This window comes from Balaenoptera borealis (genome assembly GCF_965194805.1).
Source record: "Balaenoptera borealis genome assembly, chromosome: 2".
In the NCBI taxonomy this organism is placed as follows: Eukaryota; Metazoa; Chordata; class Mammalia; order Artiodactyla; family Balaenopteridae; genus Balaenoptera; species Balaenoptera borealis.
The window spans coordinates 107,327,460-107,345,877 of record NC_138867.1 but is presented as its reverse complement, the minus strand read 5'-3'; the positions used below and the strand labels follow the sequence as shown (position 1 = coordinate 107,345,877).

Genomic DNA, 18,418 nt, shown 5'->3' with positions numbered 1-18,418 from the left:
CGGAATTGAACATCTTGCAGTGGATAAAACAAGAAACAGCGCAGAACTGAAGAGCAAGGATAAGAGGAAGGAATCGCAATACCTATACTTTTGTATCTCAACTTTGTACCTTGTGAAAGAAATGAAATGACAGCAGAAATGGCAAAACAAAAAGCAAACGACACTCTTTGAATACCACTGTTCACAGTTAACCACATTAAGAGCTTGTGTGTACTTTTCCAGGTCTTTTTTTCCTATTCATTTATATACATTTTAAAGTATATATGGGTATATGTGTGTGTATATATATGGATACTACATGCAGTTTATTTTCACTTAGCAATGTCATAGACAAATTTGAATATTAGTATATACAGTTTTGTTTTATTAGTATATATACTTTTGATGCTTTGTTCCTTGAGCATAATGTCTGTTTCTTTCCAATATATATTTTTAAAAACAGAATAAAAATTGTCCTTGCTAGACATCTAGCAAAAGAGTCACCAACATTTTCTGAAAAGGGCCACATAGTAAATATCTTAGGCTTTGTGGGCCAGTCGCTATAGCAACTACTCAATTCTCCTGCTGTAGCAAAAAAGCAGCCATAAACAGTATGTAAACAAACGGGCCCAGGTATGTTCTTTACAAAAAAACACTTCTTTACAAAAACAGGGGTCAGGCCAGATTTGGCTGTAAGACTTTTTTCTTTTTTTTTTTTTTTTGTGCTAGTCCCTGATTTCAAGCAATGTAAGAATGACAGTGATAGAAGCAGCCTTCCAATTACAGGGTTCCTAATGTTTTACCATTAGATCTGATTTTTGCTTTGACTTTCCAGTATACACATACCCTTCTAATCCTAATTAGCTAAGAGTTATTAGCATGGTTGTAATTTCTTTTTTTTTCTTTTTAATTTTTATTGGAGTGTAATTGATTTACAATGTTGTGTTAAGTTTCAGGTGTACAGCGAAGTGAATCAGTTATACATATATCCACTCTTTTTTAGATTCCTTTCCATTATAGGCCATTAGAGAGTACTGAACAGAGTTCCTTGTGGTATACAGTAGGTTCTTATTAGTTATCTATTTCAATATATAGTAGTGTTTATATGTCAATCTCAATCTCCCAATTTATCCCTTCCCCCCTACCCCCTTGGTAACCATAAGTTTGTTTTCTACATCTGTGACTCTGTTTCTGTTGTAAATAAGTTCATTTGTACCCTTTTTGTATATTCCACATATAAGCTATATCATATGATATTTTTCTTTCTCTGTCTTACTTCACTTAGTATGACAATCTCTAGGTCCATCCATGTTGCTGCAAATGGCATTATTTTGTTCTTTTTTATGGCTGCATAATATTCTATTGTATACATGTACCACATCTTCTTTATCCATGGACATTTAGGTTGCTTCCATGTCCTGGCTATTGTAAATAGTGCCGCAATGAACATTGAGGTGCATGTATCTTTTCGAATTATGGTTTGCTTCCGGATATATGCTCAAGAGTGGATTGCCGGATCATATAGTAGCTCTATTTTTAGTTTTTTAAGGAACCTCCACACTATTCTCCATGTGGCTGTACCAATTTACATTCCCACCAACAGTGTAGGAGGGTTCTCTTTTCTCCACACCCTCTCCAGCATTTATTATTTGTAGACTTTTTGATGATGGCCATTCTGACCAGGGTGAGGTGGTACCTCACTGTAGTTTTGATTTGCATTTCTCTAATAATTAATGATGTTGAGCATCTTTTCATGTGCTTTTTAGCCATCTGTATGTCTTCTTTGTAGAAATGTCTATTTGGGTCTTCTGCCCATTTTTTTGATTGGGTTATGTGTTTTTTTTATATTGAGCTGCGTGAGCTGTCTGTATATTTTGGAGATTAATCCCTTGTCAGTTACTTCATTTGCAAATACCTTCTCCCATTTTGAGGGCTGTCTTTTCATTTTGTTTATGGCTTCCTTTGCTGTGCAAAAGCTTTTAAGTTTAATTAGGTCCCATTTGTTTATTTTTGGTTTTATTTCCATTACTCTAGGAGGTGGATTGAAAAAGATCTTGCTGTGATTTATGTCAAAGAGTGTTCTGCCTGTTTTCCTCTAAGAGTTTTATAGTGTCCAGTCTTATATTTAGGTCTCTAATCCATTTTGAGTTTCTTTTTGTGTATGGTGTTAGGGAGTATTCTAATTTCATTCTTTTACATGTAGCTGTCCAGTTTTCCCAGCACCACTTACTGAAGAGACTGTCTTTTCTCCATTGTATATCCTTGCCTCCTTTGCATAGATTAGTTGACCATAGGTGCATGGGTTTATCTCTGGGCTTTCTATCCTGTTCCATTGATCTATATTTCTGTTTTTGTGCCAGTACCATACTGTCTTGATTACTGTAGCTTTGTAGTATAGTCTGAAGTCAGAGAGCCTGATTCCTCCAGCTCCGTTTTTCTTTCTCGAGATTGCTTTGGCTATTTGGGGTCTTTTGTGTTTCCACACAAATTGTAAAATTTTTTCTTCTAATTCTGTGAAAAATGCCATTGGTAATTTGATAGGGATTGCATTAAATCTGTAGATTGTTTTGTATAGTATAGTCATTTTCACAATATTGATTCTTCCAATCCAAGAACATGGTATATCTCCACCTGTTCGTGTAATCTTTGATTTCTTTCATCAGTATCTTATAGTTTTCTGAGTACAGGTCTTTTACCTCATTAGGTAGGTTTATTCCTAGGTATTTTATTATTTTTGATGTGATGGTAAATGGGGTTGTTTCCTTAATTTCTCTTTCTGACCTTTCATTGTTAGTGTATAGGAATACAAGAGATTTCTGTGTATTAATTTTGTATCCTGCATCTTTACCAAATTCATTGATTAGCTCTAGTAGTTTTCTGGTAGCATCTTTAGGATTTTGTATGTATAGTATCATGTCATCTGCAAACAGTGACAGTTTTACTTCTTTTCCAATTTGGATTCCTTTTATTTCTTTTTCTTCTCTGATTGCCGTGGCTAGGACTTCCAAAACTATGTTGAATAACAGTCATGAGAATGGACATCCTCGTCTTGTTCCTGATCTTAGAGGAAGTGCTTTCAGTTTTTCACTGTTGAGAACGATGTTTGCTGTGGGTTTGTTGTATATGGCCTTTATTATGTTGAGGTAGGTTCCCTCAATGCCCACTTTCTGGAGTTTTTATCATAAGCAGGTGTTGAATTTTGTCAAAAGCTTTTTCTGCATCTATTGAGATGATCATATGGTTTTTATTCTTCAGCTTGTTAATGTGGTGTATCACACTGATTTGTGGAAATTGAAAAAACCTTGCATCCCTGGATAAATCCCACTAGATCATGGTGTATGATCCTTTTAATGTGTTGTTGGATTCTGTTTGCTAGTATTTTGTTTATGATATTTGCATCTATATTCATCACTGATATCGGCCTGTAATTTTCTTTTTTTGGGATAACTTTGTCTGGTTTTGGTAGCAGGCTGATGGTGGCCCTGTAGAATGAGCTTAGGAGTGTTCTTTCCTCTGCAATTTTTTGGAAGAGTTTCAGAAGGGTAGGTGTCAACTCTTCTCTGAATGTTTCATAGAATTCGCCTGTGAAGCCATCCGGTCCTGGCCTTTTGTTTGCTGTTAGATTTTTAGTCACAGTTTCAATTTCAGTACTTGTGAGTCATATTTTCTATTTCTTCATGGTTCAGTCTTGGAAGGTTATACCTTTCTTATCTGTCCATTTTTTCTAGGTTGTCCATTTTATTGGCATATAGTTGCTTGTAGTAGTCTCTTATGATCCTTTATATTTCTGTGGCATCTGTTGCAACTTCTTTTTCATTTCTAATTTTATTGATTTGCACCCTCTCCGTTTTTTCTTGATGAGTCTGGCTAAAGATTTATCAATTTTGTTTATCTTTTCAAAGAACCAGCTTTTAGTTTCGTTGATCTTTTCTATTTTTTTCTTCATCTCTATTTTATTGGGTTGGTCAAAAAGTTTGTTCAGTTTTAAGTAAAAATAAAAGACATATTTTTTCATTTTCACCAAGAATTTTATTGAACAATGTATTTACTAACCGAATGAACTTTTTGGCCAGCCCAATATTTATTTTTGCTCTGATCTTTATGATTTATTTCCTTTTGCTAATTTAGGGTGTTTTTTTTGTTGTTGTTCTTCTTTCTCTAGTTGCCCAACAAGGTGGAAATTTTAAAAAGTTGTGAAGACATAGGTGAATAAAGTAAATTTTGATTGGGATGAAACAGAGGAAACAGAGGAGATTCACAGAACTTATCCCAGCAGGGTGGAAATCTTCAGATGGCCATTAAGAAACAGGATGAATAAAACAGACGTAGGTGGGATTAAAACAGAGGTTTTAACACAGCACTACCAAAGGTTAAGTGGGACTCCCTGCTGGTTCCCCAACATTGAAGGGCCCCAAATAAGTCTGCTCTATTTATCCTAGTTAGGAGAAATTTTAAAAGTCTGAAGGTAAAAATGACAATGAGAAATTTAAGCAGCAATCAATTGGGGCAGTGACTAGGCAGATTAATCAAGATGAAGACTGACAAATGGGCCAAAACCCCTTGGCTCAATCCCTAGCTGGGGACCCAAAGACTTTTGTACAAGAGTGAGTAAAATGGTTGAGTGGAGAAGAGAAGTTTCCAGGACTAGAAACAGGAGTCCCTTGAGCTGTGTTACCAAAGTCTACTGGTGAAGGCCTGATGTGTGCTACAATTAGACTGAAAGAAAGTAAAAATGTAATGGTTGATAGAATTATGAAAGTTGAATGTTTAAGCAGGTATAACATAAGGAAGTGTGTCTCCTTTACCTGGATGGATATTTGGCTGGGGGACACTTCCCCTACCTAGTATTACAAAACCAAAACCCACTGATGAAGTCTCAATGGGGGCTACAGTGAGGAACATAAGTGATGATGGAATTACAGTATAAGTTTGTAGGAGACTTGGTGTTTTTGAACTGGTTTTATGTGAAGTGACTGTTTTTTTCCACCTGATTATATTTTGGGGATGGATACTGTATCTCACTGGAGAACGTTTCCCTTATCCAGTATTGTAAAACAGAAGGGATGGAAAGCCACCCTTCAAGCATTATTAACTGGACATGCTATATGGAACCAGTAAGACTGTCTGAGCCTGCAGCGTGGAATAGAAGTTGGAGTGCTGGTAGGGACAAAATTCTCTGCGCCACAGCCCTATGTGGAACGTAGACTGAGGCTTATGGCAAAAATCTGTGAGTGCCTCCCAGCAATGACTACTTGAACTTCGAACTAGAGAATTTCCATTTGAGGGGTGTTTACTACCTAGCCACTGGACATTATTAATTGAAGCTACTCATGACTAAAGGACATAAAATGATATTGAAATGTGAAATACCCGAAATGTCTGGGATGATGGAGAAACACCCTAATAGGGATGGCAGTGCCCAGAAGAGTTCCACCATAATGGAAACGGTTTATACAGGATTATGCTGTCTGGGGAATATAGGGAGGAGACTAACAAGCTCGATGTCTCTTTTCCTCTAGGACAGATTTTGGAGTCACCCGAGAAGCTGCCGGAACCGACTCCCATGTAGAGAGTGCCCTATGAACAGCTCTTAATTGAACAACCAAGAGCTGCTTGGTTTATGGGTAGCAGTTCCAAGGTGGATGGATAACATACTATTTGGAAGTCCACTGCTCTGACTGAGGAAGGTAAAAACAAATCAGATGGGCAAGGCTGAACTGCATGCTCTTTTCCCAGCAGTGATGAAAGAACTGAACAGTGATATAATCTCCTATCTTCTGGTTTTTACTGAGTCATGGGCAGTGGTCAATGGCCTGGCCATATGGTCAGGCAGGAGGGCAGTGGAAACCTGGCCTATTAAAACGATGCCCATATGGGACACACAACCCTGTGGAAATCACTGTGGGAATTGGAGGGATGCATTAAAGTAGAACATGTTGATGCCCATCAGAAGAACTCCTTTCCAGGCTTGGAAGGTGAGTGGAATCAACAAGCAGATATCCCCTTGCTCTCTCTCAAGACAGCCACCTGGGTCCATGAAGTGAGTGAATATGGGGTTAGTGCAGCAATGCAGAGATGGGCTGAATCTAGACACATTCTTCTTGTACACTCTGAGGCAGAAAATGCCAATAAAAACTTCTGTCGACCAGCAAAAAAGACAGAGACTGCAGATGGCTATGTGGCAGATTTCCTGTTGGGAAGGCCCTGAACATATAGCTAGCAAGTTAGTTGGTAGCCCTGGGGGACTACAAACGGTTCTTCACAGGTAGAGACAGTGACTCTAGGCAGGGCTTTTCTTACCCAGTGGTAGAGGCAAATGCTCAGTTACAGTTTTTGGTTCAGTACTCTATGTTTTGTTTTGTTTTTTTAACACCTTTACTGTAACTGTTTTTAATCTTTGTTACAATTCCTAAGGGCCTACAGGGCAAGGTGTGCCTTCACTTCATCTGAAAAAATGGGGCTAACAGTGATTGCTGCTATATGGGCTGGTGGTAAAGACAGCCCACCTGTTCTGCACCTATGTAACCTTAACTTATCTGAATAGAAGTGGATGAGGGGGAAGCACCTGCTAGACTAGTATTGCTGTCTGTAATCTAGACCAGCACAGTGGCTGAACCTAATGTCCCTTCCAAAGGTGGAAAAGTTTGGGTATGAATGGAGAAAAGGAAAAAAAAAAAAAAAAGGCTCAGAGCAAGAGATGATACCATCTCTTAGCTCTATTACACCACATGCCTGAAAGGGTGAAGCCATATACTGTATCTCTGGCACCACTCCTGCTGTTTTTTTAAATTGAAGTATAGTTGGTTTACAATGTTGGGTTAGTTTCAGGTATACAGCAAAATGATTCATTTATACATATGTATGTACAGATCTATTCTTTTTTGGATTCTTTTTCATTATAGACTACTACAAGATATTGAATACTGTATAGCACAGGAAACTGTAAGTCCTTGTTAGCTACTTTTTATATAGTAGTGTGTATCTGTTAACCCCAAACTCCTGATTTACCTCCTTGCCCCACCCCCCCACTATCCCCTTTGGTAACCAAAAGTTTGTTTTCTATGTCTCTATTTCTGTTTTCTAAATAAGTTCATTTGTACCATATTTTTTACATATAAGTGATATGTATTTGTCTTTCTCTGTCTGACTTACTTCACTTAGTATGATAATCTCTAGGTCCATCCATTGTTGCTGCAAAATGACATTATTTCATTCTTCTTAATGGCTGAGTAATATTCCATTGTATATATGTACACCACATCTTCTTTATCCAGTCATCTGTTGATGAACATTTAGGTTGATTCCATGTCCTGGCAATTGTAAATAGTGCTGCTGTGAACACAGGGGTGCATGTATCTTTTCAAATTAGAGTTTTTGTCTTTTCCAGGTATATGCCCAGGAGTTGGATTGCAGGATCATATGGTAGCTCTATTTTTAGTTTTTTTATGGACCCTCCATACTGTTCTCCATAATGGCTGTACCAATTTACATTCCCACCAACAATGCAGGAGAGTTCCCTTTTCTCCACACCCTCTCCAGCATTTATTATTTGTAGACTTCTTGATGATAGCCATTCTGACTGGTGGGAGGTGATAACCTCATTGTGGTTTTGATCTGCATTTCTCTAATAATTATTGATGTTGAGCATCTTTTCATGTGCCTGTTGGTCATCTGTATGTCTTCTTTGAAGAAATGTCTCTTTGGGTCTTCTGCCCATTTTTTGATTGGGTTTTTTTTTGTGGTAGAGTTTTATGAGCTGTTTGTATATTTTGGAGAGTAATCCCTGTTGGTTGCTTCCTTTGCAAATATTTTCTCCCATTCTGCAGGTTGTCTTTTCGTTTTGTTCATGGTTTCCTTTGCTGTGCAAAAGCTTTTAAGTTTAATTAGGTCCCATTTGTTTATTTTTGGTTTTATTTCCATTACTCTGGGAGATGGATCCAAAAAAATATTGCTGTGATTTATGTCAAAGAGTCTTCTGCCTATGTGTTCCTCTAAGAGTTTTATAGTATCCAGTGTTACACTTAGGTCTTTAATCCACTTTTGAGTTTATTTTTGTACATGGTGTTAGAGAATGTTCTAATTTCATTCTTTTACATGTAGCTGTCTACTTTTTCCAGCACCACTTATTGAAGAGACTTTCTCCATTGTATATTCTTACCTCCTTTGATGTAGATAAACCGAGACACCTGTGGTCAATTAATTTCCAGACTTTCTATCCTGTTACATTAAATCTGTGTGTGTATTTTGTGCCAGTACCATACTGTTTTGATGACTGTAGCTTTGTGGCATAGTCTGAAGTCAGGGAGTGTGATTCCTCCAGCTTCATTCTTCTTAAGATTGTTTTGGCTATTAGGGGTCTTTTGTGTTTCCATCCAAATTTTAAAATTATTTGTTCTAGTTCTGTGAAAAACATCACTGGTAATTTGATAGGGATTGCACTGAATCTGTAGATTGCCTTAGGTAGTATGGTCATTTTAACAATATTGATTCTTCTATCCAAAACCATGGTATCTTTCCATTTGTTTGTGTCATCTTCAATTTCTTTCATCAGAGTCTTATTTGGAGTACAGGTCTTTTGCCTCCTTACATAGGTTGATCCCTACGTATCTTATGCATTTTGATGTGAATGGTAAATGGGATTGTTTCATTAATTTCTTCCTTAATTTCTCTTTCTGAGAACTTAAGAAAACAATTTCCACTCCTGCTTCTGAAACCTGCAAACCTGTGTGCCCTCATGCTGGGAGACATTCTCATGATATGACAATGTACTAAATAGTTATTAATGACAAACTGGGATGCCAGTAATGTGCCAGTATCATTTAACATTTATGACTGTTTTACTATAAGGGATCCATGTTCGAAGACCAGGGAGTGAATTGTGATATTTTGATGTATAAAATATTTATCTGGTCTTCAACATCAGTTTCTGGCACAGAGCTCCTAGGAACTTGGCTGGTTGCCAAGGGAATCAACTATGTGATCAGAGGGTTGGAACTTTCAGTCCCATTTATTCCTCCCCACCAGGCCCCCTGCACCTCTGAAGAGGGGACCGGAGGTTTGAATCAATCACCAATAGCCAATGATTTAACCAATCATGCCCATCTAATGAGGCCTCCATAAAAACCTAAAAAGGATAGGGTTTAGACAGTTTCTTGGTTGGTGAAGGTGTGGAGATTTGGAGAGAGTGGAGCACTAGGAGAGGGTATGGAAGCTCCACCTCCTTTCTCCATAGCTTGCCCTATGCATCTCTTCCATCTGGCTGCTGCTGACTTACTTATATCCTTTTATAATAAACCTGTGATCTAGGGTGAAGTGGGTTTCCTGCATTCTGTGAGCTACTCTAGCAAACTGATCAAACCCAAAGAGCAGGTTATGAGAATCTCTGATTTCCTCTGATATACAGCCAGTCAGTCACAAGTTCAGGTAACAACCTGAACTTGTGATTGATAGGTGTCTGGAAAGGAGGGGCGCAGGCAGTCTTGTAAGACTGAGCCCTTAACCTGTGGGATCTGACACTATTTCTAGGCAGAAAGGTGTCAGAATTGAGTTGAATTATAGAATATCCAGCTGGTATAGGAGAACTGCTAGGTGGCATGGGGAAAACTACCCCCACACACACTGGAATTCGTTTCAGAACTCTTTTTAATGTTCTAATACATTTCAAAATTTTTATTAGTTTTACCGTTTACTTCTTAAGTGATACTATAATTTATTTTTTGGTTAGGTTACAAGCTAGTCTCACGGAATAAAATGGAAAACTTTCTACCTCTATGCATGAAAATCATGTATTCTTTGAATACCTTGTAGACCTCACAACACCATTAAAACTCAGTGATTTTTTTGGAGTTAGATGAAACTCCTCTTGCATCAAAAGGCTTCACTAAGATAATTAGGTTAAATCATATGAAACTGCCAAAATTTGACTGGTTTTGACTTCAATGAGCAATTTTGTATGGTTCAACCTAATGGTTATAAACTGCCATTGTTGATTCAAGAATATTTTCCTAGAAAATCAACCGTTTTCTGTAATTTTTCTAAATTATTGGTATAACAGTGTACATAGTATTTGTTTACAATCTTTTAATCACCTTCACATTGGAGTGAGTTTAATACTGCCATGTATAAAAATGTTTTCTTCAACTTCTGAAGAGAAATTTTGGTAAAATTATGGTGTAAGTAAGTAAAGGTTCAATAGACTTAAAAATTCCAAGCATAAATTCTTATTTCCCATCTAACCTGTAAACCCCTAAGAAGGCCACAGGTTGCTTTCAGGGGCTCTGTAAACATGTGAGCCAAATTTATATGTGAGTGCATACATCATACATGCATGCTCTTGGGGGAAAACCCAGTAGCTTTAGCAAATTCTCAAATACCTAAAGTGCCAAATAACTTTAGAGAGTTTTGAAATGACATTTAACAAGGTACATACATAAAAATTGATGTAAATTCTATTAAATGGAAGACAGGAAAAATACCATTTAAGAGTACAAAGATTCCAATGTAAACAAACTCTCACATTCAAGAAAGGATTAAAAGAAGTACATAAAAATACAGAAGGAATGAAAACCATGTTATATTAATGCTAACATTCTTCTGGAAACTATGTGGATAGGTAAACATTTTTCAACAAACCAAAAAGACATGTGACTTTCATCCAAGGTTTGTAAACTTCTAAATGTGTTTCTACATGTTTTTAAAGATGAACAAACTAAAGAGGAAGATGAGGACAAAGAAAAAGGAACTAGAGTAACAGGGGAAAATAAAATTGTGAGATAAAGGAGACAGTTAATGAAAGGTGAACATAAAACCAGAATAGGTAAATTTTTTTCCGATCACAAGGTAGTGAACACAATCATAAAAAGAGAGAAAACAATGAGAAAAAGAGCATTAACCATGTAATGGCTTACCTTGACAAAGACCGCTGGAAAACGAAAGTAGGGAGGTAGTGAAACAACATGGAAGGAACAGAAAATTGAAAAGCAAAGAGAAAAGGCTAAAAGGAAAAAGAGTGAAGCAAAATCAAGAATATACCGTATTTCCAATGAAAAACCTTATTTTGAAAACAATATTTCAGGTTTCTCTGAAGCATAATGAAAAATAAAAGGATAAAACTAACCTGTTGTACAAATTCCAAGGGTACTGGTGTAGCTTGTGTAAATGCTTCTAGATGAATACCATGCACAGGGTCTTCAACTATCAGACAGCCAATGTCAAACCATCTACAACAGAATGTATGAGTTTCACGTTGTGTATGTGCTAAATGAATTATGGTGAATAGATAAAGTACTAACATTCAGATAAAACATTACCAGATTGATTAGAAAAACATTTCCTTGAACTTTTCAAGAGGACAATCCATAAAACAACATATAAAATTACCCTGTTGGCTTAATTCCAAGAGAAGGAAAAAAACAAAAAATGGGGAAAAACAACAAAGAAAAAATAATTGAAAATTACTCATCATGGAAAGTTCCTTTTCTTGCTAAGATCTGGAGAAAAGAATGGCAATTAGGGGTGCTCAAATATGCAACAGATAAATCTACTCATTTGAAAATGCAAATAGCTTATCATAATTAAAAATGTCACTTGCTAAAATATGGGAAAACTTATATTACCAACTCTATAATTAATATATAGCCAAGTTACAAAGTTACTATAAAAATAAACTCATTCAGGAAATAACAAATCCTCTCCTCATTCCTGATAAATCCTTCTAATCACACTTTCTGAATTGTTCACAATGAATCAGTCTTTGAAAACAGCCTCATGAAATCAAGAAAACTTTCTTCAATTTAAAGATACACGTAAAAAGTGATACATTTAAAAACTGACTTAGGTGAGGTCATCTGTAACATCACTAGCATTTTAACTAGCCAGAATCAGGAAATCACGAGTTTAAATGACAAGATACAGAGGAAGAAAACTTTAAAATATACAGATTTAAGTGCGATGAAATACAATATGATTAGGAAACTTATTTACATATTCAAAGAAACAATAAAACAATATGTAGAATAACTTTGCTGAGTGTTAAAATGGCAGTTTATAATGTCTGTAGTATTCACATCCTAAAACTTTGCTTTAAATTAAGAACCTTAGTTATTTTATTATGTGAATCATTATTTTAAATAATTTATTTGGTATATGATGAATCAGTATTTTATTTTACATGATTTGTGTATTATGCAGATGGCAGAGAATAATTGTAGTGACTAAGCTTCCAGGCACGACACGGACGTCCGGAAAAGCAGCAACCCTGAAGGTACAAGCAGTCTCCCCTACAATGCCGGTGAACACACATGAGAAGGACTCCCTTTCCTCTCCAAACTACTGTCACGCTCCCGAGCGTGTCAACCTAGATATCCCATTCTTCTCAACTCAAATCTAAACTGCCGTAACTGTCATGCCCACCGAGACCTCTTCCATTTCCCTAACTAGTGCTATTGGCTGAGGAAACGTTGTCTCCTCCCTCCTCCCTCCTGTCCTTCCACCCCACTCCCACTCCCCACCCAGCAGGAGGAAGAGTGGTGGTCTCCACTGTTCACACTCAAGCACAGTTGCTAAGGAACACTCTCCTTCTCCTCACCCTCTCCATGCGGTTGGTGAAATAAGATAGACTCGACCAATCCTATATGGAAGCTACTTGGACTTAATAAAAAAGGCTTAAGAAGAATAGTGGTTCCAAGACATTTAGATTTCATGTAGCAGAAAAAAATCAAAATAGCACCTGAGGAGCTGACACAGGTATGCCAATTTGTATTTTACCAAAGAAAGACCATCCACTACCACCAGTCACTTCACAAAAGGACATTTTAACCCATTTCACACATAACCCTTGGTTTTAGAACTTGATAGGTTAATCTCAGAATAAGGACAATTCATGCTTACACAGGTATTTTTCCATTTTGGTATAAAACATGCTAATTTTCCTCATGTAGCATGAACTGACGCAAAGTTTATCACAAATAGCTAGATCTATACTGGCTTTACTATTAGGAGCCAAACACCACTGGTCTTTTCTTGACTCAGTTATAAGCATGTATTTCCCTGACTTTATCTTCTGTGCATTTATTTCTCATGGGAACACCACAGAGAGAAGTAGCCAAAGCAAACTATCAAGTGTTTTGGGTTTGCTGTTTGTTCTCATGTCCTTCCTCTAATCCCCTTCTGTATCTTAATATTACAGCCTTTTCATCCTCTCTCCTCCTTAAACCATACTGGAAACCATCCACAGACTTCCTAATACCATTTACTAATTCCATTTACTAATACCATTCCTAATCTTCCTTATTTGCTAGTCTTCTGCTCAAAAAAAGGTAGGAAAAATACCACATCTAGGTATGATGGAGCAGTTGATGACAGACCAATGCTCCCAATGAAAAGCTGGATGAGTATACAAGTCATATCTAATGGCATCCAAGAGCTGGAGAAGCGAGGAAGACAAAATGGAGTAACATTCTGGACAGGGACAACCTTTCCAAAGGTATGCTGAAGACTTCCAGCTGACCCTGAGCACAACCCAGCCTGGACTCAGGTCAGTCTATCTAAAGTGCACCAAACTACAGCCCTTCCACACAGCTCACTACTCTGTTTATTAGAGGGAAGAGTGAACCTTCTCAAAATTACCTCAAGACTCTCGAGTTTCTTAAAAACAATGCCTGGCTTTCAAAGATTATGAGGCATCCACAAAGACAGCACCTTATCGTCACACCAAAAGGAGGCTAAAAGAGGCCCACACTCTGGAATCAGTAGACAAGGATCTTAAATATGACTCATATTCAAGGAAAGAGAGGTAAAAGACAGTCGAAATAGAAAATATAGGTATTCAATAGATAAATTAAATCTACTTTTTAAAAAAAAAAAATCAATGTACGGGCTACACAGCAGAAGACAGGTAAACAGAAGATACTCGAACTAAAGAAGAGAGAAAAATCAGAGTGAGGACGTCGGGGAAAGAGGGGACTGACCAAGTGAGAACTCTGAGGCACAGTCAGAAGGTGAACAAGCATGTCATTAGAGTCCTAGAAAGAGGAGAGAGAAAATGGGCCCGAAGCCAATTCTGAAGATACAATGGCCAAGAACTTTCCAAAACTGATGAAAGACATAAATCCAATGAAAGAAAGAATCAAGCTCAGGGAATCCACAAAAATTCAATACCTAAGCAAGCACACAGCCCTGTACATAAATACCATAAAACTGCCAAAATAAAATGACAGAAAAAATCCTAAATGCAGCTAAACAATACATTCTCTTCACAGAAACAAGCTGGATAGCTGATGTAACAGAAATGATGGAAGCCAGAAAACAGTACAACAGCATCTTTAAAGTACTGAAAGAAAAGATGTGCCAATCCAGACTTCTACATCCAGAAAAAAACACCCTGTGAAAATAAAGGTGCTTAAAGGCACTTTCAGACAAAAGCTGAGAGAACTCCTGGCTAAAGTCTTCCATCACAATGTATATAGTACCAAAGGATGTTCTTTAGGCAGAATGAAAATGATCCCAGACAGAAAAACCAAAAATGCAGGAAAGAATTCAGAGAATAAATATAAGTGAATAGAGTGTACAGAACTATACTAATATCTTAGGAGTTTAAAATATATACACAATTAAGATACTTAACAATACTGCAAAAGATGAAGGGGGTAAATGGTATTTAAAGTAGTTCAGTATTATCAAAATTCATAATTTTTATTAAAACATAATACATGGAAAACACAATGGAATCTCTAAGGTAGCCCTTAAATGAATATTTCATTTTTCCCTTCTGTTAATCTTTTAATATTCATCATCACTGGATGGTTGCTTGGTGCTTACATAGAAAGTTCAAACTTCCCAACCTAGCAATCAAAGCTCTTCAGTCTGTCCCCAAACTACTTTTTGATTTCCTATCCAACAGTGTTCAGCCAAGTTGATAAAATCACTGACCCCAGAATACATCTTAATCATCTTCACACTTTTCCTCCATGCAGAATGTCCTACCTATTCTTTTCTATTTAACCAAATTTTACCTACTCTTCAAAATTCAGCTCAAGTCCCAATCATTCACGAATCTTATCTGACACTATCTATCTCCACATCAAGTTATTTCCATTGAAAATGCACATAGCATTTTATGTATAGCCCACGTGCAGCAACGAAGACCCAACACAGCCAAAAATTTAAACAATTTAAAAATCATATATTCCTCTATTGACATGTGTTTGGTGATACCTATCAATCAGTGTGAAAAGATATTTAAAAAAAATGATGAATTATGTTGCTGGAGGTTTTTTCCAAACTAAATAGATGAGAGGTAGTGTTCAACAGAACTCAAACCTGGTGACTACCTCCAGGCCCTCTTGCCATACCTTCCATTACTCTGAATGACTGTGTAAATGATTGTTACTGGAGGTCAACCTCCAAGCCAATAACTAAACCACTGTATCATATGTAATTGATTATTAACACAATCTTAGCTTGCAGGCAATACAATGTCCATTTTATAATTAAAAAGGAGAAACAAGAGTAGAAATGTGAGCTGAGCTACACAGGTCACATAGCTAGTTAGTTAGATGATAGAGCTAGACCAGAACGTAATTTTCTCTCTGGTTCTAAAATAGGATACATTTTTTTACTAGATATTCAGTGTAAGCAATCATATTTTGCTCCTAAGAGAAACATAATAAGCCTCTTACTGAACCATTATACACCAATAAACTGGACAACCTAGAAGAAATGCATAAATTCCTAAAAACACACAACCTACTAAGACTGAATCAAGAAGAAACAGAAAATCTAAACAAATGGATTACTTGTAAGGAGACTGACTCAGTAATCAAAAACCTCCCAGCATACAAAAGTCCAGAACCAGATAGTGTTACTGGTGAATTCTACCAAAGATTTAGAGAAGAATTAATACCAATCTTTCTCAAACTCTTCCAAAAAATAGAAGATAAGACACACTTCCAAACTCATTTTACAAGGCCAGCATTACCCTGACACCAAAACCAGACAAGGACACTACACAGAAGAAAATTAAAGGCCCAATATCCCTGAAGAAGAGAGATGTAAAAATCCTCAATGAAATACTAGCAAACCGAATTCTACAATGCATTAAAAAGATCTATACCATAATCAAGTGGGATTTACTCCAGGGATGCAAGGATGGTTCAAAATGTGCCAATTAATCAATGTGATACACCACATTAACAAAATGAAAGATAAAATCATATGATCATGTCAACAGAGCTATAAAAAGCATTTGACAAAATTCAACACCCATTAATGACAAAAACTCTCAACAGAATGGATACAGAAGGAACATACCTCAACATAATCAAAGTCATATATGGCAAGGCCATAGCTAATATCATACTCAACAGTGAAAAGCTAAAAAGCTTTACTTCTAAGATCAAGAACAAGACAAGACTGCCCACTCTTCCCACTTTTACTCAGCATGGTATTGGAAGTCCTAGTCAGAGTAATTAGGCAAGAAAAAAAATGCATCCAAATCAGAAAGGAAGAAGTAAAACTGTCACTATTTGCACATGACATATTATATATAGAAAAACCTAAAGCTACCACCAAAAAACTGTTAAAACTAGTAAATACAGTAAAGTTGCAGGATACAAATTCAGTATCCCAAAATTTGTTGTATTTCTTTACACTAATAGCAAACTACCAGAAGAAAAAAATTTTAAATACCATTTACAATTACATCAAAAAAATAAAATAGTTAGGAATATATTTAACCAAGCAGGTGAAAGATGTCTACTCTGAAAACTTAAGACATTGATGAAAGAAACTAAAGACACAAATAAATGGAAATATATTCCATGCCCATGGACTAGCGGAATGAACACTGTTAAAATGTTCCTATTACCCAAAGGAAGCTACAGAAGACTCAATGCAATCCCTGTCAAAATTCCAATGATACTTTCCAAAGAAATAGAACAAACAATCCTAAAATTTGTATGCAACCACAAGACCCTGAATAGCCAAAGCAATCTTGAGAAAGCAGAGCAAAGCTGGAGGCAACATGCTCCCTGATGTCAAATTAAAATACATAGCAACAGTTAATCAAAACAGTATGGTACTTGCATAAAAAACAAAAATATAGATCAATGCAACAAAATAGAGCCCAGAAATAAACCCATGCATTTATGGCCAATTAATTTATGACAAAACAGCCAAGAATATGCAATGGGGAAAGGACAGTCTCTTCAATAGATGGTGTTGGGAAAACTGGACCACAATTTTACACCAGCCATAAAAATTAATCAAAATGGATTAAATACTTGAGCATAGCACCTGAAACCATAAAAAACTCCTAGAAGAAAACATAGGCAGTAAGCTCCTTGATATCTGTTGTGGCAATGATTCTTTTTGGATTTGACACCGAAAGCAAAAGCAACAAAATAAAAAACAAGTGGGACTACATCAAACTAAAAAGTTTCTGCACAGCAAAGGAAACTATCAACAAAATGAAAAGGAAATCTACCAAATGGCAGACAATACCTGCAAATCATATATCTGATATGGGGCTAATATACAAAATATATAAAGAACTCATACTACTCAACAGCAAAAACCGAACAATCCAATAAAAAAATGGGGAGAAGATCTGAATAGCCTCCTTTTCCAAAGAAGACATACAGATGGCCATACATGAAAAGGTGCTCAACATCACTAATCCTCCAGGGAAATGCTAGTCAAAACCACAATAAGGTAACACCTCACACTGTTAGAATGGCTATTATCAAAAAACAAGAAATAACAAGTGATGACGAAGAGATGGAGAAAAGGGAACCCTTGTGCACTGTTGGTGGGACCGTAAATTGGTACAACCCCTATGGAAAACAGTATGGAGGTTCCTCACAAACTGAACTACCAAATAATCCATAAAATTCACTTCTGGGTATTTATCCAAAGGAAACGAAAATACTAACTCAACAAGACATATGCATCCCCCTGTTCACTACAGCATTATTTCCAACAACCGAGGCAAGGAAGCAACTTAAATGTCTGCTGATGATAAAGAAAATGTGATTTATACACACACACTCACACATATATATGTATGTATATATACAATGAAATATTATTCCATTGAAAAGGAAGGAAAACCTTGCCATTTGCAGCAACGTGTATGGACACTGAAGTCATTAAGCTAAGCAAAGGAAGTCAAGTAGAGAAAGACAAATACTGTATGATCTCACATGTGGCGGGGGGAAGCAAACTCACAGATACAAAGGACAGATTGGTGGATGCAGAGGCAGGGGTGGGAGGGGGAGGGGGAGTAAAATGGATAAAGGGGATTAAAAGGTACAAACTTCCAGTTATAAAATAAGTAAGTCATGAGGATATAATGTACACCATGGTGACTATAGTTAATAATACTTTTTGTACATTTGAAAGTTGCTAAGAGAATAGATCTTGTAAGTTCTCTAAAAAAATT

General features: G+C 36.6%; 1 protein-coding gene and 2 long non-coding RNA genes across 7 annotated transcripts in view; 1 reads left to right on the top strand and 2 right to left on the bottom strand.

Annotated features, from left to right (window-relative positions):
• The window catches only part of LOC309623671, a 386,864-nt gene extending 375,779 nt beyond the window's left edge, over positions 1–11,085 (top strand). For 2 of the 3 annotated variants that reach the window (XR_014241446.1, XR_014241447.1), the window contains one exon: positions 5,499–11,085. This is a non-coding gene — a long non-coding RNA (uncharacterized lncRNA). The remainder of the gene's footprint in view (positions 1–5,498) is intronic. The other variant, XR_014241448.1, reaches the window with a different exon arrangement.
• Positions 1–18,418, bottom strand: part of LOC309623678 — a 423,847-nt gene that overhangs the window by 354,245 nt on the left and 51,184 nt on the right. The gene's annotated exons all lie outside the window — the stretch shown is intronic.
• The window catches only part of PRRC1 (proline rich coiled-coil 1), a 44,688-nt gene that overhangs the window by 5,175 nt on the left and 21,095 nt on the right, over positions 1–18,418 (bottom strand). For all 3 annotated transcript variants that reach the window (XM_082380718.1, XM_082380716.1, XM_082380717.1), the window contains one exon: positions 11,096–11,198. In XM_082380718.1, the coding sequence (XP_082236844.1) occupies positions 11,096–11,198 (103 nt within the window). The remainder of the gene's footprint in view (positions 1–11,095; positions 11,199–18,418) is intronic.